The sequence below is a fragment of the Tuber melanosporum genome (genome assembly GCF_000151645.1).
Source record: "Tuber melanosporum whole genome shotgun sequence assembly, scaffold_8, strain Mel28".
Taxonomy (NCBI): domain Eukaryota; kingdom Fungi; phylum Ascomycota; class Pezizomycetes; order Pezizales; family Tuberaceae; genus Tuber; species Tuber melanosporum.
Window position 1 is genome coordinate 117,761 of NW_003299128.1, and position 22,320 is coordinate 140,080.

A 22,320-nucleotide genomic window follows, 5' to 3' on the forward strand; every position below is an offset into this window, starting at 1 on the left:
GAGCAAATTGGTCTACACCTGCTCGCTTAGAGTGTTTAGGGAGCAGGGTGGCTGGATAGTATCATACTCGAGCACAGCGTGTGCAGGAAAGGTAAGTCGACTTGACGACCACCTTCGCCGCTCAGCGGTTTGTCCCCTCCCTCCTTCCATCTTTCCTGTTGATTCCCTGCTCGCGCTGCCAGCCTTGTAATGACTTATATTAACTTGTAATGACTCAATTGTGCGTCCTTTTTTCCCTACTTTCTTGCAGGAAGGAAGGAGAATTCTGGCTCCACGACAGCTAGCTACCTCCCACCCACCCCCATCGCAAGTACGCTCCGGATGCGACGAGAATTGGCGGGCTGCATGAGGGCGAATTAAACGCGAGCTCGGGAATGGGTCTAACATACACTTGCCTTTTCTTTGCTTCTCTTGACACAAGCAAGACTTTTCTGTGTTGGCTGGGGTACTTTTAACTGTGGTCCCTCCTCCCCTTCGTTCTGTGAGGAAAGGGCAAAAAGCAGGAGGGGGAGGGGGGGGGGAACATGTCGAGATTGCTATCGTAGGGTAGACTGTTGTGACACTCGCAGAAGATCGGAATCCATTATGATGTGTGTGTGTGGGATGGGAACAGGTTAGAATTGCTAGTGAGAAAAACTCCCTGTAGCTGCAACTATACGGTACTCGTACATAAAGGATAGAACGGTGCAGGGAGTTAAGTGCTGCGTTCCCGCAAACCGTGCCCGGACTTTTTTTTTATTTCCACTATCCTCCCTCTTCCTTGTCCTCACCCTCGACCTCAGACCTGAAGAGAGCAATAACAACAATTTCCTTCGGTGGCCGTGCTGAAGAGCCGGTCGATAGCCTTGTCTCGCACTCTTGTTCTCGGCGGGTGACCCGTAAAATTACTAAAGCGTTGTCGTCTTCCCCCCTCCCCAAGGCAGTGCAGTGCGTCTTGGCATTTTTTATGGTGAGCGCTATATAAGCTGCAGCCAAACCCTCCCTCCTACTTAAACATCCTCTTACACTTGTGTTCTCAAAAAAAAAAGAAACCAACCAGCTCCACGAACCTTTGAGTAGGGCCTTTGACTCTACTCTACTCCTTTCAACCATTTACATTCAGAGTTAACCTTTTCCAAAATTTCTTTTCTCAAAGCTACTCGTTTTGAGACGTTTTTCGCTTCTAATAAGGAAGAACCATCTCTCATCTTTTCGGATCATGAGTGGTCAGCGTGGTGGGGGGAGAGGCGGGGGGAGAGGCGGCGGTGGTGGTGGTGGTGGTGGTGGTGGGTTTGGCGGCTTTGGAGGTGGGAGGGGTGGTGGGTATGACCGTGGTCGTGGTGGTGGTGGTGGAGGGGGTCGTGGAGGGGGTCGTGGAGGGCCGAGAGGCGGAGGTGGTGGGAGGGGTGGGAATTTTGGAGATTCCATATTTTCAAGGTTTGTCTATCTCTATCTGCTATCCATGAATTTATCAGTTTAGTTCTAATATTTGTTTTAATACTAGTGGTTCCCCCGCGGTTATCGATCCGAGAATTACGGCGATGGAGAACAAGCTTGTCGCTGTTAAGACGAGAGTCAACGAGCCGCTTATGCCTCCTCGTCCCAATTTCGGGACAAAAGGAATTTCGACCTTGGTCCGAGCGAATTATTTTCCAGTAGCTCTACCTACTCAGACACTTTTCAAATATGATGTCGCAATGTCACCCGACCCTAAGATCAGGAGGATCAGGAAACGTGTTTTTGAGCTCTTAGAGTTGACTTCTTTCAGTGCAACAAGAGATCTTATGGCAACTGACTATGCCAAAACGATTATTACTGCAAGGAAGCTGGAGATTGCTGATGATAAGCTTCAGGTGGAGGTCCGTTATTTTGATGCGGACCAGGCGGGACCGCATGAAAAGTCTAAGGTCTATGCTGTTACGATTACATTAGTACAGTTGCTTGAGCCAAATAGCCTCAAGGATTATGTTAATGGATTGGATCCGGATTTTGATTCATCACCTGCGATTCAGGCGCTAAACATTATTTTGGCCAAGCCTCCTTCGCAGAATGCAGGTGTTATTCCTTTGGGAAAGTCTAAGTTTTTTGTTTCGGAGCCAAACCCCCAAAATCAGCAGCATCTACCTCGCGGATTGCTAGCTCTTCGCGGGTACTATTCCTCGATTCGCCCCTCAATGGGCCGTGTCCTCTGCAATGTTAATGTTTGCATGACAGCTTTCTACAAGTATGTTGGTTTTTTTATTAAGAGTTATACTGAATTTTTTTCTTCTTAGTAATCTTGAGCTAATTTGAAACCTTTTACAAATAGAGAAGGAAACCTTGCAGAATTGATGAGGGAATTTGGAAAGCGCTCTGAACTTGGTGGTTTTCTGAGGGGTTTGCGCGTGAGCACAAAACATATCACGGACCCTAATGGCAAACCGAAGCTTCAGTATAAGACGATTGCCAACCTTACTGGAAAATCTGCGAGGGAAGCTACATTTGTTTCTGATGATGGCTCAACTATCACTGTTGCTGCTTATTTCAAGAAAAGTAAGTACTTCCTACTAATTAGATATTTATTATTTTATTTTTAGAGTAACAGTTCTAACCACTTTTAGAATACAATATTGTTCTTGCGAATCCTGATTTTCCGTGTGTTAACGTCGGAACAAGAGAAAAGTCGATCCTATTGCCACCTGAGCTGGCTACGGTGCTGCCTGGACAGTCTTTTAAGGGAAAGCTTTTGGATGAGCAAACACGTGAAATGATCACGTATGCTTGTCGTCGCCCCAGGCAAAATGCGGAATCAATTGTGGGAGAGGGTTTGTCTATTCTTGGGCTCAAACCTTCAAGCCAACTACTGGTATGTATTATCAATAATTTTTATAATTTATACTGATTTTATTTAGAATCCTTTCAATTTATCCGTCTCAACTGAAATGGTTACGGTTCCAGCGAGGATTCTGGCTGCACCGCCTGTACAATATGCAGGCGGCCCAAAGACAACCAGCGATGCGTCGTGGAACCTTAGGGATGTTAGATTTCTCAAGAGTGGTTCAGCTAAAACTTGGGCAGCAATTATTTTAAAGGACGGATCAAGCAATGTGCAGGATCCTCTGGGTTTATGCAATGCCCTTCAAAGCATGTGCCGAAAGTGCGGTGTTGTCCTTCCGCCTTTGACTAATCGGGATATCTCAGTCGTTCAAATGGCAATGGGCCAGGAATTGGCTACAAAACTAACACCTTGCTTTGATGCGTTAAAGAAGCGAGGAGTTCAAATTGCCCTCGTCATTCTTCCGAGTCAAGATAAGGCAAACTATGCTCTTATCAAGACACTGGGTGATGTGAGATTTGGTGTTGGAACTGTTTGTGCCCAATCTAGCAAGATTCAGAACCAAAAGGGTCAGATGCAATATTTTGCCAATCTTGCATTGAAGTTTAATTTGAAGCTTCATGGTAGAAACCATGGGCTTGGAAAGACGGATATGGGCTTTTTGACACAAAAGACAACCATGATTGTAAGCCCCTCTACCCAAACTATATATATATGTTCTACGCAGGAAGGTACTAATAATTTTAGGTTGGGTGTGACGTTACCCATCCTTCCCCGGGTAGTTTGAGGGGTACTCCGTCCATCGCTGGTGTTGTTGCCAGTATCGATATGGAGTATGCTCAATATCCGGCTTCCTTGAGGCTTCAAGAGTCTAAAAAAGAGGTAAGTTTCTTAACAAATACAATGTCGTAATTGATTACTGACTTAATCCTGCCCCAAACCAATAGATGATCACTGAGCTACGGGAGATGATGGTCGAGCGCTTGTCCCTCTGGAGGGACAAGAATAGCGGCAGGCTACCTGAAGCGATTCTCGTATATCGCGATGGTGTCAGCGAAGGTCAGTTTAAGACTGTTCTTGATGCGGAGCTTCCGAAGATTCGTGAAGCCTGTGTTGTTATGAGGGCGGATTATAGGCCCAAGGTTACAATTATCATCGTCGGTAAACGTCATCACACTCGCTTCTATCCGACCGAAAGCGATAAAGCCGACAGACTTGGAAATCCCGCGCCTGGCACAATAGTTGATAGAGGCGTTACGGCCGTTTATGACTATGACTTTTACCTACAAGCGCACGCGGGTCTTCAGGGTACCACTCGGCCAGCCCACTACTATGTCATTCACGACAAGAATGGGTTTGATGCAGACTCACTACAAACCTTGGTATTTATTACACCAGATATATGTATCTTATAAGTGCTCTGAATCTCAACTAACATATATGTAGACCCACAATCTCTGTTACCTTTTCGGCCGTGCTACCAAGTCTGTGAGCATTTGCCCACCAGCTTACTATGCCGACTTGGTCTGTGAGCGTGGTCGTTGTTATATCTACGGGCTTCTTAACGCTAGCGACTCTGGCAGCGTTAAAAGCACCAATAGCGAGGATGAAGCTAAGGCAAATTATGCGAAAGCGGTACAGATGTGGTCTGGAGGTCCGCATGCTGATATTAGACAGACAATGTACTATCTTTAAACCATTAGTGGAGCTGCGAGGATGTTTTCACATTTTTTTCCCCAATTGTTTTTCCATCTGGTCTACTTGGTTGCTCGATTTTTTTCTGATTTTTTCCATCTCCTTTTACGATAAGCCAGAGACAAAGATGCCTTGTATTTTTTATTTTTTTCTGTCTTTCATTCTCGGATTTGATTTTTTTTTTTTCCCATTGGGTGTTTCCCCCCTTTTCTTGCTATCTGATTCACTATGATACTAGCATGCCTTCTTTCCCATCTTTTTCTCAACTCCTTTCTTCATTTGCCAATATACCTTGTTTGTATTCTTAGGTTAGTTGCCGAAGAAAAGTCTCCACTCTCAAATGGGAACGCAATACTCCCTAAAAAATGTTTTCGTGTTTGTGATTGAAAGGTTTGGTGCAAAGGGTGATAGAAGTAAAAGTAAGCAGTCTGTTGGGTTTTGTGCAGCACATGACATTATCGTATGTAGTTTGCGTTGATCTCTGCTGCTCAGAATATTAAAATTCAACAGATATAAGTTGTACTGTACCAGTTATCTCTTAAAATTCGAGCTGGTACTTGCACGCAGGAACCTGATATCGTACTAGTATCATACTCGAGTACAGTGCATGTCAGTTATACTTCCCTCGCCCAGCTTTCTTTTGTTGTTTTATATATATATATTGCTTGTGTAATAGCAATCTCCTCCTTCGGGGGGGGTTTTTTTTGTTTAATCAATAGTTTGCATACCTGTAAGCCTCTGTGTCAAACGAGGTCCTGTACTGTACGTATAATACGGTACGGTAGTCGACACCGTGGGATCAGGAAGTATGCGTACAGTACAATACCGGTAGGATAATAACCCACTTACCAGCAACCGCGCGCGGGCAGTCTGTCAGTAAGTCAGTCAGTGCGGATATCGATAATCAGGTAAAAAAAAAAAAAAAAAGTGGTGGTACGAAATATGATTCTATCATGAATCGATTAAAAGTGCGAGATTCCTACTTATTTATTTATTCATCTATCCATCTGTACCAGTACATTACCGCAAACACAGCAATAAAGTGCAGAACAAAGCGGAGAGGTTATCATAGAGAAAAAGAAAGAAAAAAAAGCACAAAGAAAAAAACAAAGAGGGAGTAAATTTGTGTCACCTCTTCTTCCACCTATCTATCTACGAGTATATCCATCGACAAAGACAAAGCAAAATCAAATCACATGCGATTATTCCGAACCAGACCGTGCATAAAAACCTTTTTTTTATGATAGATAGAGAGCCAGGGACTATCGGCCCAAGCGCCATGAACTGAACAAGTTACTTATCTCGTTGATACCATACCGTACTTTTGTCAATCTCGGAAAGCAGATGACCTTCCCCCCTTTTTTCTTTTCTTTTCTTTTCTTTTCTTCCTTTGAGGAAGAAAGCAAGCAAAGCTGCAGGGTGTTTTCTTTTTGACCAGGGGTAACTTAACTTGACTTACTGCACTTTTATTGTACTGTGAATGATTAAAAAAAAAAAAAAACTAAAGTCTGGGTAAGGGGTAATGGTACTTGTAAAGAGTACTAGTACTGTACAAGTGCGGTAAGCCACCGGGACAAAAATCAATCACGGAAAATCCCCTCCGTTAAGGGGGGGAGTTATCAATTCAATACTACAAGTACTTTACCATAATTCACGAAGAAGAAAAAAAGTGCACCCAAATAAAGTAATGAACGCAACGCAACGCAAGGCGCAATAAGCCGATTGGGGAGGGTGGTTGTGGGGCATATCTGAAACGGGGGTAATTTCCATGACTTCTAAAGAAGAAGAGGATGACGCTGCTTTCCCTCCCCTTCCCTCTCTACGATACCGTAAACTACCGTACCGTATAATACTGTAGTATCGTATCGTCCGGTTCGAGAGATGGTATGATAGACGTTTTACGAAGATTGGGGGGGAGCAGTGGGTCTTGTTTCCGTTCATGCCTTTTGGATAATGCTTCTCTCGAGTTTGTCGTCCCTTTCGGATCTTCGGTGATGTAACTGTTGGACTAACTGCGTTGTGCGTTGTGTGTGTGTATGTGTGTGTGTGCGGGCTGGTGTTGTGTGGTTTGGAGGTGGTACTCTACGAGTGATATTAGGGGTTATGATTTCGTGTACCGGTATGGTTGATGGGTTTTGAATGCTGTGCTATGATATGCCGTGCGGTGGGGATGAGTTTTTATCATACGGTTTTGGATTTCGTTGCTGGTAGTCTCTCTCAAACGTGTGTGGTTTTTTATTGATTAAAATGTCATTTATTTTATAGTACTGTACAATATAGGAAGAACATGATTTGTCATTGGAAATGTGGTGGTAACCCCCCCTTGCCCGCTCGCGCCTGAGAAAGGAAGAAAGAAAGAAAGAAAAATTGGGGATTGAGAAAGAAAAAAAAAAAGTACAGTGCGGTGCATGCCTGATGGGTATGATATAGAAGAAAGTGAAGGGTGAGTTAAAGGTGGATGGGTAAAATATGTGAAAAGGGCATCTTTTTCCCCTCCTAAAGAAAAGCCGGTTCGCTGAATGGATGATTGAAGAAGAAAAAGTTTGAATGAATAGTTTAACGGCCCTTTTTCCTTCCCGTCTATCGCCGTACTTGTATTATTATTTCACCAGCCCGTTCCCATGTCTAGTGTATATCTCCCTCGCCACCTCCTCCGCCGGTAATTCTGAGTACACTGCGCCCCCCCCATTCACCCCATTCACCCCACTCACCCCATTCGCCCTATTCACCAGACTATGCGCCATGAGTTCGCTCGGGCCACTACCCTCTTCCAGAGCCCCGGCATAGGTTGGTGGGGGCTTCGTAGGGTTTGGGGAAAGCTGTGATCTCTTCCTATGACGGTATCGACGGAGCATCATCGCACCCAGGAAGGCAAGTGCCACACCCGCTACACCCGCTACCGTACCCCCGGCTATCGCCCCAATATTGGTTTTGGGTTGGTTTGAGTCGTTGGCTGAGCTTGTGCTGTTGTTGCTGTTGCCCGTGTTGTTGGAGTTGCTGTTGTTGTTCGTCCCAATGTTCGAGTTCCCGGCCGTGGTGGTCTTCAGTGTCATAATGGTTTCAAGATCCGGGTCGCTCCAGCCCTTGGCTGGCGCCTTCTTGGTTGAGCCTCCCTTTTTGCTGCAGGGCGATTAGTATTCATTCTTTCTTGGTGTATTACCCGTAATGTTTCGGGGAGTGGGTAACTTACTCCCCGCCAATAACCCCGGTAATGCTCGGGGAAATTTCGTACGTTCCCTCATTCGGCGTATACTCGTCCGTCCATGTCAATGTGTTGACGTCGAACAGGAACCCAGCATTTGCCTTCTTGTCGCAGGTGGGGACGGTGTAGAAACTCGGGACGTTCCTCCCACCATAGTAGAAGATGTAATGCTCTCCAATGGCCTGACATTTTGGTGAGATCCTCCCTTTCGGGTCCGCCGCCGTGGACTTTGACTTGAACGGCAATTGGACCCACTCAAAGCTCGGGATCGAAAGAACCCAGACGGATGTAGTGGTTGGGCCTCCCTTGGCATTTACCGAAGTGCTGGCTTCAAGGCCCCCCATAATGTAGATGTGATGGCTGGAACCATCCGAAGCTGACTTGAGAGCGGTGCAGAACGCGAATCGAGGAGTCGGCACCGCAGCATCGGATGGTAGATGTTGGGTGTACCATTTTGATCGGTTCGTGCTATAAATGTTGATCTCGGAGAATACTCTCTGCCGGACTCTAATCAGCACTTTTGGGCAGAGAACTTCAATCAACGGAGTGACACACCATGCGGGTAGCCCACTCAGACCTTCCACCCAGCTGGATCAAGACCTCATCCGTCGCTGTTGTAATATGCACCAAGCCTCCCTCAGCTATTCCTCCCAACGGCGTGCTTTCGTTTGTCCATGCGTTGGTAGTCTGATCGTAAGTGATTAGGCCGTTGTGCTCCTCAAACTCCGTCACCTTGAGCGACGTTCCGTTTTCCGAGACGAAGGTACCACCGAAAAGAAAACCCTTCTTCAATGACGGGACCCATGCTGTCATAGAGCTGGATACCCTCATTAGAGAGTCCGCATAGAACCAATTCTTTAGCGTTATTCCCGTATCCGTCCACCGCTGAGTCGCAATCTCGTATTGCCATTTCTTATCCTCCACCGGACCTTCCCTAGTTCCAAAAAGAGTACTGTTGTATGGCCACCACCTTCCGAAACTAAGGTCAAACCCGGATTCCGTAGGGAAGAACGCGGCATCTTGTACACCAGGTATCGTGCCCGGAACTTCTTCCGTTCGAATATAATTGGTACTGTCAAGAGAAGTTTGGAAACTCTTGGACACATTCAATGATCGAAGCACCGTATCTGAATGCGTTGTCGAATCGTTAGTTTTGGGAAAGGGGAGATGGTCGTCCATTCAAAGGGGGTAAACGAACTTGGGCCATTGTAACCCGTGTATGGCGAAGGATACAACATCCATCCTCCAGCAATATAGAGCATATCATCTTTCTGGGCCACTACACACTTCGACCTTTGGTCAGTAAACAAGCGAAGGAATGCGTTTTTGGCGAATTGGAGGGAGCCCTACTCATATGCGCACTCAAGGAGCAAAAATCTTCGGTAGGATTAGCATCTCTGCCGTGCACTACCGGTGTAAAGGACAGTAATGCCCCAAGAAGCCAAACACCAGATCTAAAGAGTGGCATATTTCCCCAGCCGTGACAAAGAGGGCTTTGGAAATGGGTCAAATGACGAGAGAAGGTGGGTTTAGGGGAGAAGGAGGGACATGGCGTGAAATGAACAAGTATAATAAGATTTCGGTCTAGAAAGATTGGGGCGGGAGTGGTACGGTATCAAGGTCCGAGAAGCGCCTTCAGGGTGTCACATAGCATAACTTCCCTCACTTGGCACACAAGTAGACTACCGTACTTATGAGCATCATTTGCGACTAGCCATCACATTCGACTACTGTACTAGTACTATCAGTGGCAGTGGCAGGGGTTGAACGGATTCTCCCCAGAGGAAACGGCTAGACGCAAGTTGTTGCCTCCGAAGCACAACCCGATTAAGATCCTAGCGGTGTAACGTAGAGGGGAGGTCTGCTATTTTCGAGGTTACTCCCAGGGTAATAACATTCATAAGTGTGTCAGGATATGCAAGTGCTAGTACGGTAGTAGAGAGTATTATTTTCCACCCGCTGCTGCATCTTGGCCAGACGCCGCAACCAAGTCATACTCGAGATACCATAGGGAAAAGATGTTTTTTTTTATAGATTGTGCCTCTATGCGGCGCTTTAGCCGCACAAAACCCTGGTAACAGCCAGGCGATTTGAAGAGAACAGGAACTTTTGGAATAACCACAGTCGATAACTGCACTTCTAAGCCAGGTAAAGTTACCAATTACCGTAGCACTCCTACCGGGTCCCAATACTACACCCTTTTAGTGAGCCCCTAAAGAAGAAGCAGCGGCAAGACGGTGCCGGGCGTCTGAAATCGACTCTCCCCAAAGCGAAAATCAACAATGAACGGTCCACCCACGATCAGCTCCTCTTCAATTTTATGGACTCTAATCTTTTATCGAGTGAGTATTGGTTGAGAACGCCAAGATTGGCATTTTCGGTCAGGGGAACACAAATCTATGCAAAGGCACGGATTTTGTGTGGTTACTAAGCGAATCTAGAGGAACAAGAGGGTCGGTTTTAGGTGTCCGGCACTATAGTTAGAAGCGTCTTGAAATACTCGTACGGTAAGACTGCTGACTCGATATTACTGTTTCCAGAAAGATCGTCGGTTTGGCAGTCCTGCAGCTTTCTCAGGGGTTTTTTTTCTTCTCGATGCCACGATAATAGGAGGACTTGGATTAGTTCACTAACTGAGAGAGGTAAGGGAAAGTGGGTAATGGGAAATTGCGTTCGGGGGGGGACCCTTGAGGGGTTCCAGTGCTGGCGACCTTTTCAAAATCTATAACCATGTCCCGGAATTTGGCCGGCAGAACCGCCGGATTCAGCGGATTCTGCTAGTGACGACCTTCGCCACTGAGGGGTTTCTGTCTTGGTGCTCTCAGTCCAGTTCCTGGCGATACCGGTATGTTTTATCGCATCGTGGAGCCGCTGTGCCAAACCCAATGCCATCGTCCAAGCGCCTTGAAGTCGTTCTTCATAAATTACTATCACAATGCTACCCGCATCGGGCGTAGCATATGTCGTTAAGAGGCTTAACCTGTGTGCCGAACCCCAAACAGGTCTTTCACAAGTCGAGTGCAGTACGAGTACGAGTACGAGTACAGTACTCTGCGGATAGAAGTGTTGTAACCTAGTCTACGGGAAGTTAGCAATGCTTAACTATCGACTTGTTGAGAGGCCAGGCCAAGTTTCCGAGAGCTCGTAGTGACTGCAGTATCGCTATCATAATTGGGTATTGTACGGTACGGTCCGCTACGAGTGTCTGGATGGTGTCAGCGCGAGGTCTATTTTGGTGATCCGCCACCTGAAAAGTGGGGTGCTGACCCGTCCCAAAGATAGCACGTGCACGAGAACAGCGCCCGGCATCATACTCCACTGCAGTTTTAGATTATTCGGAAAACTGATTGTCGGAAAACTGATTGCTTCTATCCCTAAAATAAAGCCCCAGATATTGAAAATGGGACCTCAAGTACTGTACCCAGGCAAGAGGTACTGTACCTGAAAAAAAGGATTAAAGAAGTATGGTACATGGAAAAAAGAATGTATGCATATGAGCCCCCATTGACTCACGACCCTTTTTTCGGATGCTTCTTGCCTGCGAGTGAAGTCAGAAAGGGTAGCGCACCATACCGGTACTCGTACACGGTACTCCGGTACACGAGTATGCCTTGAGCGGTCTGAGACAGTCAAATTCGTCTCCGCTAAGCCTATCTTCGAGCAGGTTAAGATTTGAAATCGCAGAGAATACCGGTACCGCAAAATCTCGTGGGGTCCGCTGTCTCCGCCAGCCCAGGATAGGTTTAGTTTAACAATTGAGCGGAATTGCTATACCAGTTAATGGGGTCCAACACCTGTTGAGGGCTGATCTTGTGCTGTGTTAGGAAATCCTTCTTAAGATTATACCGTATTTATTTGAACTCTGGAGCTTTGACTCAGAATCCGGAGGTTCTAGGGCTGACGGAGATAGTGAGATTTTACGGTGCCAGTATTTGAACCCACCGGGGGGGGGGGTCTTTGAGCACTGAAAAGATTGGGGATCCAATTTTTCTGACAAGGTTCAGCTAGTAGTCGCCAAATCTAGCCTTCCTGACGACGAATTTGACTGTTTCAGACCGCCGAAGGGATACCGGTACCGGTAGTATAAACCTGTCTTGACAGCGGGTGGAGCTGGGAAAGATCGACAGTGCACAGCCTTAGGCCTTGATAAAATAGCCCTTTGTGGCGAGTGTCGAATCAGTTTGAGAAAGAGGTAAATGGCAATCGGGTGCCTGGCGCAGAATTCCAGAAATTGTGCCTCTGGGAAGTGGTCTTTATGTACCTGGGGGGAGTTCTCAACGCCAGCCACGATGCTACCGGAGCACTAGCGATATGAGTAAGAATCTGCTTCGATATTCGGGCAGTACAGTACTCGTACCGGTACTGGTGCAGTAGAGCGCATTCACCCCCGGCCCAGGGGAACGGTTTTCCAGTTTAGTAATCTGAACACTTTCGGTGTTGCGTGTGAGTGGCTCGATAGTAAATTTGCAGGCTACGGCATTGTAGGTAAATCTACCATCCGCCAAAGAGGACATAAGCGATAAACAATTCCCCACATTCGCGAAATGTGCGCATCTGCCGTGGCCCAGCTCTTAGATGTAAGCTCGAACCTTTGGATACGGTAGCCCTGACGGATAGGGACACTCCATCAACGGCCAGTTTGTTGTAGCCGTTCCAAGCTAGGGGACTTATTCATTGATCTCTCTGGTTACTCGAGTACCGGTGCTCCTTTTACACTCTCCTCGTAGGGTCCTTTTCGAGCTGGTGACTGCCCTGAACACTCTATTTTTATGATGGTACGGTATCTTCGACTGGCTGGATGGGGGGGACTTGGCTCCTGCAAATTGTCATTATGGGCTCTGGTTGACCATTTATAAAGTGTTCGGACACCTTGGCATCGATTAATACCTGTCTTGGCGCCCATGGGTCCGGATACTTTACAAAGGCCCCAGTGTCTGTGCACTGTGCCTAATCCCAATCCCTATGGAGCACTTGCGGCCTTGTTGGAACGCAAACCGTTCTATTCGGATTGAGCGCGAGCTTCGGTAAGGGGGGTCACGGTATTGAGCTTTGGAGGCACCAGCACTACCGGTATCTCTATCTCGGCGGGTCTCAAGGTAAAAAGTGTTCGGGTGTCTACCGTACTAATACAAGTACTGTACTGTACATAGCCAAATGCGTCCTATTTGGTCAAATCCCGGGTGGATAAATTGCGATCAATGCCAGAGCACAAACACGTTCGGATTCGTGGTGATGGCTGATGTAATCTTAGGGGATGTTTGGCATATCGATCTATTACTCAAAAATCGCTTCAAGTTCTCCGGCTCGCATAAACTACCGCTAGTTGCCCGCTTCCAAGCTTTCGGATTAGTACAGTACTCGAGTAATTTGAGTGCATATACGAACACCAATTCCGGCGCATAAGCCCCAACTGCCGAAGCTACCTTTGGGGAGGTTAGGCCAGCTACAGTAAGGATGGAAGAAGCAAGTGATGATTGTCGTGTAACTCTCGGCGTTCGGCGGAACCTTTCTTCGATGGGTTCCCACGCTTATGGATCAGCAGCTGGGGGGTGTCGTGTTTCTCGGGGTTTGTGTTTACGGCACTGTGTGATACATGCCCGGAGTTTTGCTGCCATTTCAAACATCTGTCAACGCACTGGATTGGGGTCGCCTTGCTTTTGGTGGTGGCTGCGACATGAGCAGAGTAGTCTATCATGGTCCTTCATGTTGGACTCCTGTTTCGAATTGCACGGCTTAGGGGAAAGATAGATCTGGTCCCTGACAAATATCATAATAATATTATAGTGAAAACTCATCCTAATATTTTAACTATGGTTTTCGGGAGGTTTTTTTTGAGCATTCCTAAACTGGCAACCATACGAAGTATTCCCTCATTATTATTGTGTGATTTTTTCGGAAATTACAACAGGTATGATCCTATTTACCTGCACTTGTCATCTCCCGGCCCGCAACTACTGACCCCCTAGTGGATGGTGCTGTACCTCGAATTGCCTAAGGTACCCGGCGAAATGAAAAAGTTTCCCGCGCTATTGCTCGCCGGCTTCGGGGAAATGATGTCCTTTGTGCTTTCCTTCCTGGAGAGCAGTATTAACATTGATTTCTTTCTATTTATTTTTTTATAGGTAATTTCTTTCTTTCTTTCTTTTTGAACCAAATGCTTAAGGAGTTGGCCACTAGACGTGGTTAGAAAAAAGGTAAGGTCCTCTAGGATTCCGCCTCTACTCGAGTATGATACATATGAAAATTTAATGGTTTTTTTCTTTTTTTCTTTTTCGGTTTTGTGTTATGGGCTCAATTCAATCGCAAACCGGCCAGTTTCCTGACGCAGCTAGAATACGAGTGAGAATGGGTGAAGCAGACCCTGAGCTGGTTTTTGACATTTTTATTGGAATTTGGATTTTGTTGTTTCATGGGCCGCAATTATATCCTCTGTTGCGCGGTCGGGGTCTTCCCGCTATGTGGTGTCGTGTGTACCTGTTGTAGGAATGTCTATGATGTTGACTACCTATGCATTCCTACGCATTGATGCTTTCCTTAGTTCTGGGCTAGTTCGCGGGCACTGCTTGTTTCCTTAAACAGGGTGTAATTTCTCACCCTTTTCCTTGGTGTTTCTCCCTTGGGGATTTTTTTGAATCTTTGGTGTTCTCACATTGTAATTCGTAACAGTCTTGAACATGAGTGTGTAGCTGCTTTCTCTTTTGTTTTAGGAGCAGAGCTCATTTTCTAGTGCTCTGGGAACTATTTGTTGTGAATGCCGTATTTTCAACTTATGGCGGGCGGTGTAACAGGCGGTGAAAAGGTTGTGGGGTAGAATGAGGTTTGGTGCGTATATGGAAATGTTGTATAATGTTATATGGTATCAAACGCTATATCTACCTCCCCAGGTGTCAAAAATACTAGATGTTGATAACTGCCTACACATGCGGCATCCATTGGGTCTTCCTCCCCCCCAGCCAGGAATAACGAAGCGCCCAGAAACTTTGGGTCCGGTGGGCTGGGGATCGAGAGCCCTTTCCGGGTTGAGGAACAAGATAGCGTATCGGGCCGGGAAGCGGATTAGCCGTAGAAGTGAATCGCCTTGTATGTGAATTTTGCTCGAATTCTCACTGTAGGAATTTCCGCGAAACCGAACCTCCGAACTTAGCTCAATAAAGGGGAAATCAAGCATAACGTTCTATCCGGGATTCCTCTCACGCCATTGTATTTCGCCTTCCCAGTGTCAGGCGTTAATTGAGATTTTGAAAATTTCGATCTTTTTTTTGTGTTGCAACTGGCCCACCTCCCCGTCTGATCCCCTTTGGATATGATACGTTGGGATTTCTGTGGAGGAGTTGGATAGGTTATGGATGCTTGTCGGGGAGAGGGTTAGGATGCGGGAGGAGCTTGGCTCGAATGAGATTCCTCCCTGGTTGGGGTATTAGGGGATGGTAGATAAACCTAACACTAAGATGTATATAATAGAATTGCCCTCTTGGGATGAAGGAGAGGAGGATGTGAAAAAAAACTGGCCATAAACCCTTCGCGGAGACAGGTATCATAGTCGAGTAAAAATATAACAGAGCTTACTAGGAGGTGCAACTACAAGGCCCTACCGCGGGGTTCAATTGTCCCAGTTCTTACGGTATGGCAGTCGAGAATAATTGTGGCACATATGGTACTTCCATAGCTGTAGCTCTTGGACAGGTAAAGAGTCTACCAAACCTTTACGGGTCTTGGTGACACAACGCTGCTAGATTTGGGAGTTCTGGACTTTTTCTGAAACGGACCTTAGTGATCAACCAAAAAGGGACAAACCGGAAATTGGGGGTGATATCGCCTTCATGCTGTGGCGCTTTTTCGTTGTGTTGATGTATATGGGCCAATGGTGTAATTTGATTCAATAATTTATTATCCTTGCTCGCTGACCTGGCTTCAGCAGTGGTTTTAAGAGTTCTGTTGTAATTCTTGATTGAGGTTGTATTGCTTGCTTCATTATCCCTATCCCTGAGGGTCCATAGGGCCCTATTTGTGCTATCATACAGGGAGGCGGACTAAAACAATACAATGTCATGATGTAGGTAGAGGTAAGAAAAAAGAAAAAGTCAATGACGATGGTGTTGCATAATGCAACGATAATAAGCTAGAAAGGCAGAGAGTTTCTGAAGCTGTCATAATCAAATATTATGGATACGCAACCGATGCGTATTTGAGAGTCATATTACAAGCTCGTCGAAGTCTGATGACTCGAGTGATATCCTGTGAGGGATTCGGGATAGGGTCGAAGACTGGAAAACATAGTATCATAATGCGCTTTTTTTTTGTCGAAAAATGTATAATAATATTATATAATAATATTATTTCATACAGAATTCCTTGTGTTACAAAATACGGGCATCTCTTGAAACTTAATTGCTTTTCCCGTTTCCACCATGCTGGGTACTGTCTGGTAGTTGGTGTTACCCCCCCCGGATTACGAGAGAGTTCACTCTGGGTTTTCAAATAATACTCAATTCGTTATGGTCGGTAAGGAAGAAGAAAAGAGGCCATAATCCCCCATAAAGTTTATGGTGGGGATAGCGGTAGACTTACCCGGCGAAAACTCGAAAGGTACGCCAAGACCTGGATGCCAACAACACTTTACTTTCTTGGTTTGCAACACCAGTTCCCGGTCAACTTTCTTTCTCCCTTCACCACTTAAATCGCTGGTATTTGGTAGTCTGGTTTTGCCATCTCAATTGACTTATTAACTACTAAATACTACAAGTGGTCACTTTCAACTCTCACCCTTGAGCTCCTCCTTTATTTCCCTTCTTCCCTTTGACGTACTTTCTCCTCTAACCTTTTTTTTTCACCTTCTCGCTTTTTTTTTTTTCTTTGGAAAAAAATAAAAAATGGTTTCCAAACCTACTGTTGGTTCACTTTTGCCCCACTCTAGATTTCCGCCATTGTTTGAATTTCGCTCACGAGGCATTTCTATAGCGCATCCAACCGGACTTGCCCACTATTTTCGAACATGTTCGTAAAGCAAGGGCCGCAGATTCTGCCACCTCTCCGAATATATACCCAGTGTTTGCACAAATCCCTGCCGAATTCCTAAATCCCTCTAGTGCCTACCTTAAGTTGAGCGCCAAGTGAGTCATAGCTTCAGGGGTTTTCAACGTCCATGGCTGATGGGAGCCGTTGTTTAGGAGCAGCAGTAAATTATCATTCTTGTTCGAGAGCGCTTCTAGCAGAGAGACAATTGGGCGCTTTAGTTTCTTGGGGTGCGGTATGCGGTTACCCCGTAGTGTCCGTTGATCGCGCGGCCTGGCTAACGCTTTGCCTAGATCCGAGGGAGGTATTTAAGACAGGAACCGGCCACGGTCCCGAAGTTGACCCCCTTGCCCAACTCGAGAAGGAGTTGGCTACGCACCGTGTTGGCAAGGTTCCTGGATTAAATCTTCCGTCAATGTCGGGCGGAGCTGTTGGGTATGTGGCATACGATTGTGTTAAATATTTCGAACCACGGACTGCCAGGCCCTTGAAGGATGTTGTTGGGACTCCAGAGTCGCTTTTTATGCTGTATGACACTCTGGTGGCGTTCGACCATTTCTACATGACCATCAAGATTATTACGCACATTCGTATACCGGAAGGCGACCTATCAGAGGAGGAGTTGGGGGAATTATACGGGAAAGCTCGGGTCACTGTGTCGGAGGTTATCGAAACCTTACAGTCGGCGGATATTCCGCTTCCTCCTCAGCCACCGATTCGGAAGAATCAACAGTATACATCTAATATTGGACAGGAAGGCTACGAAGGGCATGTGCGCAAGCTGAAGGAGCATATTGTGAAGGGAGACATCATCCAGGCTGTTCCGTCGCAGAGATTTTCGAGACCAACTTCGCTTCACCCATTTAACATCTACCGGCATTTGCGCACTGTTAATCCTTCTCCATATCTTTTCTATATGGATTGCAAGGATTTTCAATTAGTTGGTGCGTCTCCAGAATTACTGGTAAAATCGGAGAATGGGCGAATCATTACCCATCCTATAGCGGGCACGGTTAAGCGTGGGAGAACCCGTGAGGAGGATGATGAGCTCGCCTCTGAATTGGCCAATTCTCTTAAAGACAGAGCTGAGCATGTCATGCTTGTTGACTTGGCAAGAAACGACATCAACCGCGTCTGCGATCCTCTCACAACTACTGTCGATAGATTAATGACTGTGGAGAGATTCTCCCACGTCATGCATTTAGTCTCGCAGGTTTCGGGGGTCCTCAGGAAGGGAATGACGAGGTTTGATGCCTTTAGAAGTATCTTCCCAGCGGGCACTGTCTCTGGCGCCCCCAAGGTTCGTGCTATGGAACTTATTGGTGAGCTTGAGAAGGAACGCCGTGGTGTCTACGGTGGTGCTGTTGGATACTGGGGATACGAGAATGATAGTATGGATACGTGTATTGCTTTGAGAACTATGATGGTTAAGGGTGGTGTAGCCTACCTCCAAGCGGGTAGGTACACTCCTGGTCCCCTATTTACGAAACTATTACTGACGGATATACATAGGTGGAGGAATTGTTCACGATTCCGATCCCTATGACGAGTGGATGGAAACTATGAACAAGCTCGGCGCAAACATGCATTGTATCACCAGCGCTGAAGAGAAGTATGCAAGCATGGAAGCAGAGGATGAGGACTCTGGGTCGGATGTGAACAAAGGCTATCACCCCAATGCAAATTCTAACGTCCACCTAGGCGATGGCTCTTAAAGTTGCACTCTTCGTGGCTTGATGTGGTAATAGCTTGGTTGACTCTTATCTATTTTCTTTGTTCGAATCGGTAGAATTACCAACACCTTCGTTCCACTATTCGTTTCGCTTCCCTCCCTCTTTCTCCCTCCTTCGGGTTGGCTTTGGCAATTGACAAGCTTTCTCTGTGCCGCAGAAACTTGAATAATTGAGCCGTGTGCTATATCGTTGGACTTTCCTCTGTTAGTGGGGTCAAGAATTTTTTTTCTGTCTCGGGAGAAGGGAAAGGGGCTGTGCTTTAGCTGTGTCTTCACTCTCTTTATTGAGAAGGGAATTTTAGACTTCATAGCACATGATTCAATTATTCAAATTTTTATGGTAGGTGAGGGGATTTTTTTTCTATCATAGATGGTGGAACTCTGGTATACCCATTTCCATCAAGCGAAGGGTAAATTGTTGGAATAAGCTCGGGTGTGCACAAGAGGAACGGTAGTATTTTGCAGTTTCAACCCAAAAACTTCGAGATACCAAAAGAAAAGATCAAATGGCTAAACGCATATAGAGAATATCGGTGATCTCATCCTTCATGAGAAGAAACCTGCTTCCTGTGTTCAGTCCGTAACGCATCATCGTTCTCATGCCAATATACACCTCTAGACGTAAATCATGAGGATATAGTGTCTGGCTTTTACGATATTGGAGCCGTATAATCGAGGACCCAACCAAAACCGCCTAACCGCCTAAACGGATGCAACCTAGTGGAAAGGAACGATATGGGAAGGCAAGGTATGAGAGATGAAAAGATTTTGTAGATAATGGAAGACTATATCTAACATGAAAGGTGTTATGTATAGTATTCGAGTGACTCATTGTGAGCGAGTGATTTCGGAGAAATTAGGGATCCCCTATACCGGTAGCTTACCCCGCTAATTTGAGCCTCAACTCGACCCCACCAAACACCGACCCTAAGTAAACTTTGTGAGAGCAGAAACTCAATTTAACACGACAGCCACAGGAATTCTAAACTAAAGTCTTCATTCACCATGCCAGTAAGCCCTCACCCCCCCCCCCCCAATCCCCACTACAAGCACAGAACTAACTCTCGAAGCTAATAATCATAACCGGCTACCCCTCCTCCGGCAAAACTACCCGCGCAACACACCTCCACACCTACCTGCAAGCCAAACTCGACTCACCCGACACCCCGCCCCAGCAAAGGAGCCAAAAACTGCACCTGATATCCCCGCACACGCTGCAGATCTCGCGAACGAGCTATAGTACCGCCGCCAGCGAAAAGACCGCCCGCGCGACTGAGTACTCCGCCATCAAGCGTGCCCTTTCGAAGGACGATGTCGTGATCGCCGATGGGCTGAACTACATCAAGGGCTACAGGTACCAACTGTTCTGCGAGGCGAAAGCGCTGCTGACGCCGAGCTGTGTCGTGCATGTGGCGGCGCCGGCGGAGAAGTGTCGGGAGTGGAACGCGGCGAGGGCTGAGGCGGCGGAGCGGTGGGATGGGGACACGCTGGAGAATCTGGTGTTTAGGTATGAGGAGCCGAACGGTATGGTGAGGTGGGATTCTCCACTTTTTACTGTGCCCTGGGTGGACTCTGAGGGGGAGTGCGAGGCTGTTTGGGAGGGGGTTTGGGAGGCCGTTTGTGCTGGGGGGGTCAAAGTTAGGGCTAATCAGGCCACGGTTTTGGTGAGTTGCTCATGTCCTTTTGTGGGAGGGGTGGATGGGGGAATGGGGGAGGGCTAATGGGTTGGGATTGGTCGGGTTGTAGAAACCGGCGGCGGAGAGTGATTATCTCTACGAGTTGGATAAGACGACGCAGGATGTTGTTTCGCTGGTTCTGGAACACCAGAAGAATTCTGGAGGAGGCGGGGAATTGCCTGTTCCGGAGTGTGGGAAGGTATAACTGCTAGCTACGGCTTCTTCCTAGGTTCGTGGGGGGACGCAGGCTGACTATTTGCAGGTTCTGGAATTGCCTGGACAGGATCTCACGGTTGCTCAATTGCAGAGGATTCGAAGGCAATTCATTGCGCTGAATAGACAGCACCCTGTCGGGAAGCAGAGGATAAGGGAGCTTTTCGTTGAGTATTTTAATGGGAACTTTAGGGATTAGTTGGGCAAGTAATAAGGGGGTTTTTACGGTTTGGAGGTTTCTTTTCTTCTTTTTTTTTGCATTGTACTTTTGTAATGGTCGGGTGGGGGTTTACTCTGTATCGATACATAGTACCGTATTGAAACGTTTCGTTTGACACCAGTTTTTGCACCCGATTTGGTGAGGTATGGACATTTTCGGAGTGACAGCGCTTAACACTATCATACTCCACTGAAAAAAATCAGAACTTTGAGTCAAAATCAGCCAGAAAACCATTTCTTTCTCAGCGCTTTAAGAGTCTAGATAAGAAGAATTGGGCAGGCTGTTTGCTATTGTATCAATTAGTGTTGGAAGTAACTTATAATTTGGCATGGGGCTCCATAGAAAAAGGTACAGTACTGTACATGACAACCCATAACTCCCACTTAGCCAATATTTTCTCCATGTCGGGTTGGAACAACCCATTGCCAATTGGGCAAAGCGTGGGGGAAAGGCGCGATGGCCTTTTGGTAGGAGGTTCACCTGGTTGCTTGGAGGTCATAGCTCACGACGTACGGACCAGAGAGCCACTAGCATATATAGAACCATCGACTCCCAGGAGTTGAGAACCTCGATGCTCGCTACAACTCGCATACTCGTCTCCAAGCTCGCTACAGCTCGCGTTTTTTGTTTGCCTACAGCTAACCGGCACAAATTTTCCTTCTTCTGCTGCTCTGTTTCTCCGTTTTCAGTTCCCTTGACAGCTCAAATTCGGGTGACTCTCCACACTCATTTTCCACACGTAACCGCTGCCGACCCAACCCTCCGGAATAATTCCATGGAGAGGGGTCACAACGCATGGAGGTCTGGGGCTCGCCAGAGTGCCAATATTTGGGGTATGGAAGGTTCAGGAGCATTCCCGAGACGCCTAGAGGGGCAATACCGGTTCCCCCATTCACATCAGAGTTGTTGTGGCAGCATTAATTACCTCGATGTACGACCAAAATACCACATCAGGGCAACTACATGGGGGAACGCGAATTGTACGAAAGTCACGAGTATGAAGAACCGTGACCGGTTATTGGAGAGATATACTTGTTATTCAGTGACCTATTTCACCTAAGACCATATCTATGCTACGACACAATCGCTTATCGATCTTTTCCCTTATTACTACCCATTTCTGGAATGGTTCACGGTGTGGATAGCTGCAGGGAAGCCACTGGTTGGGCCTCTACCAGATTTGATATCGTGGAATAGCAGTTATCGTAATCGGATAAGCGCCAGAAATCGACAATAACACTTCGAGAGCAAAAAAAACAAAAACAAAACAAAACACGCAGTACTCCGACGATCAGGTATCACCCGAAACCTACTCGACCAGGCGGAGAGCACAATTTGACACCTTATCGCATTACCAAATTTTCACAATTGCACACATTTCACATTACAAAAGCCATAACACTCAATTTCAATTTTCGGACTTATATCGTTATTGAAGTCGGGCGGCCAGAACACTTTGTGTATAGCGAGCGATTCACCTCCGGAAAGAGCACAGACCACTCCAATAAACGAACAACTCTTCTTTCCCAGAGACTCTACTAAGATCACCACATTGCCAGTTCTCAAAATAATAGTAAATCGAAAGTGGGTGTGCTATGCAGAACGGAAGTTAGATCCATGATCTCAGAGGAGAAAAGAGTCTTCATATTCATTCTCACTTTGCCCCAAAAAGGAAAGAATATATCCTTAAATACAAAACTAAGAAAAACTTCCACATTCCATCTCTTTCTGGTCACAGCCTATCATTCTCACAATAGCGTTTACCCCGCACCTTCT

At 46.5% G+C, this 22,320-nt stretch overlaps 5 protein-coding genes; all 5 read left to right on the top strand.

Annotated features, from left to right (window-relative positions):
- Positions 1-1,006: 1,006 nt before the first annotated feature.
- On the top strand, positions 1,007-1,638 carry GSTUM_00011067001 (uncharacterized protein; the record flags this gene model as incomplete). XM_002841689.2 has 2 exons in its annotated part: positions 1,007-1,416; positions 1,484-1,638. Exons 1-2 carry the CDS (start codon positions 1,305-1,307, stop codon positions 1,636-1,638), a joined length of 267 nt encoding a protein of 88 aa, XP_002841735.1. The 5' UTR covers positions 1,007-1,304.
- Positions 1,639-1,676: 38 nt separating this feature from the next.
- On the top strand, positions 1,677-4,830 carry GSTUM_00011068001 (uncharacterized protein; the record flags this gene model as incomplete). XM_002841690.2 has 7 exons in its annotated part: positions 1,677-2,203; positions 2,288-2,511; positions 2,580-2,824; positions 2,871-3,479; positions 3,542-3,676; positions 3,742-4,176; positions 4,241-4,830. 7 exons carry the CDS (start codon positions 1,677-1,679, stop codon positions 4,487-4,489), a joined length of 2,424 nt encoding a protein of 807 aa, XP_002841736.1. The 3' UTR covers positions 4,490-4,830.
- GSTUM_00011069001 (uncharacterized protein) lies at positions 4,830-5,015 on the top strand (the record flags this gene model as incomplete). XM_002841691.2 has 1 exon in its annotated part: positions 4,830-5,015. One exon carries the CDS (start codon positions 4,830-4,832, stop codon positions 4,965-4,967), a length of 138 nt encoding a protein of 45 aa, XP_002841737.1. The 3' UTR covers positions 4,968-5,015.
- An 11,239-nt stretch (positions 5,016-16,254) lies between these two features.
- GSTUM_00011071001 (uncharacterized protein) lies at positions 16,255-18,418 on the top strand (the record flags this gene model as incomplete). XM_002841692.2 has 6 exons in its annotated part: positions 16,255-16,579; positions 16,650-16,801; positions 16,859-16,938; positions 16,997-18,003; positions 18,040-18,160; positions 18,216-18,418. Exons 1-6 carry the CDS (start codon positions 16,562-16,564, stop codon positions 18,416-18,418), a joined length of 1,581 nt encoding a protein of 526 aa, XP_002841738.1. The 5' UTR covers positions 16,255-16,561.
- Positions 18,419-18,824: 406 nt separating this feature from the next.
- GSTUM_00011072001 (uncharacterized protein) lies at positions 18,825-20,925 on the top strand. XM_002841693.2 has 6 exons: positions 18,825-19,183; positions 19,252-19,310; positions 19,386-19,446; positions 19,506-20,099; positions 20,182-20,310; positions 20,374-20,925. The coding sequence occupies exons 3-6, from the start codon at positions 19,441-19,443 to the stop codon at positions 20,521-20,523; spliced, it is 879 nt and encodes a 292-aa protein (XP_002841739.1). The 5' UTR covers positions 18,825-19,183; positions 19,252-19,310; positions 19,386-19,440; the 3' UTR covers positions 20,524-20,925.
- The last annotated feature ends 1,395 nt before the right edge of the window (positions 20,926-22,320 follow it).

Excerpts from the sequence above, each read along its gene's own strand:
- GSTUM_00011072001 (XM_002841693.2), top strand. Across the intron at positions 20,100-20,181 it reads CTAATCAGGCCACGGTTTTG|AAACCGGCGGCGGAGAGTGA; the intron begins GTGAGTTGCTCA and ends GTCGGGTTGTAG. Across the intron at positions 20,311-20,373 it reads CTGTTCCGGAGTGTGGGAAG|GTTCTGGAATTGCCTGGACA; the intron begins GTATAACTGCTA and ends GACTATTTGCAG.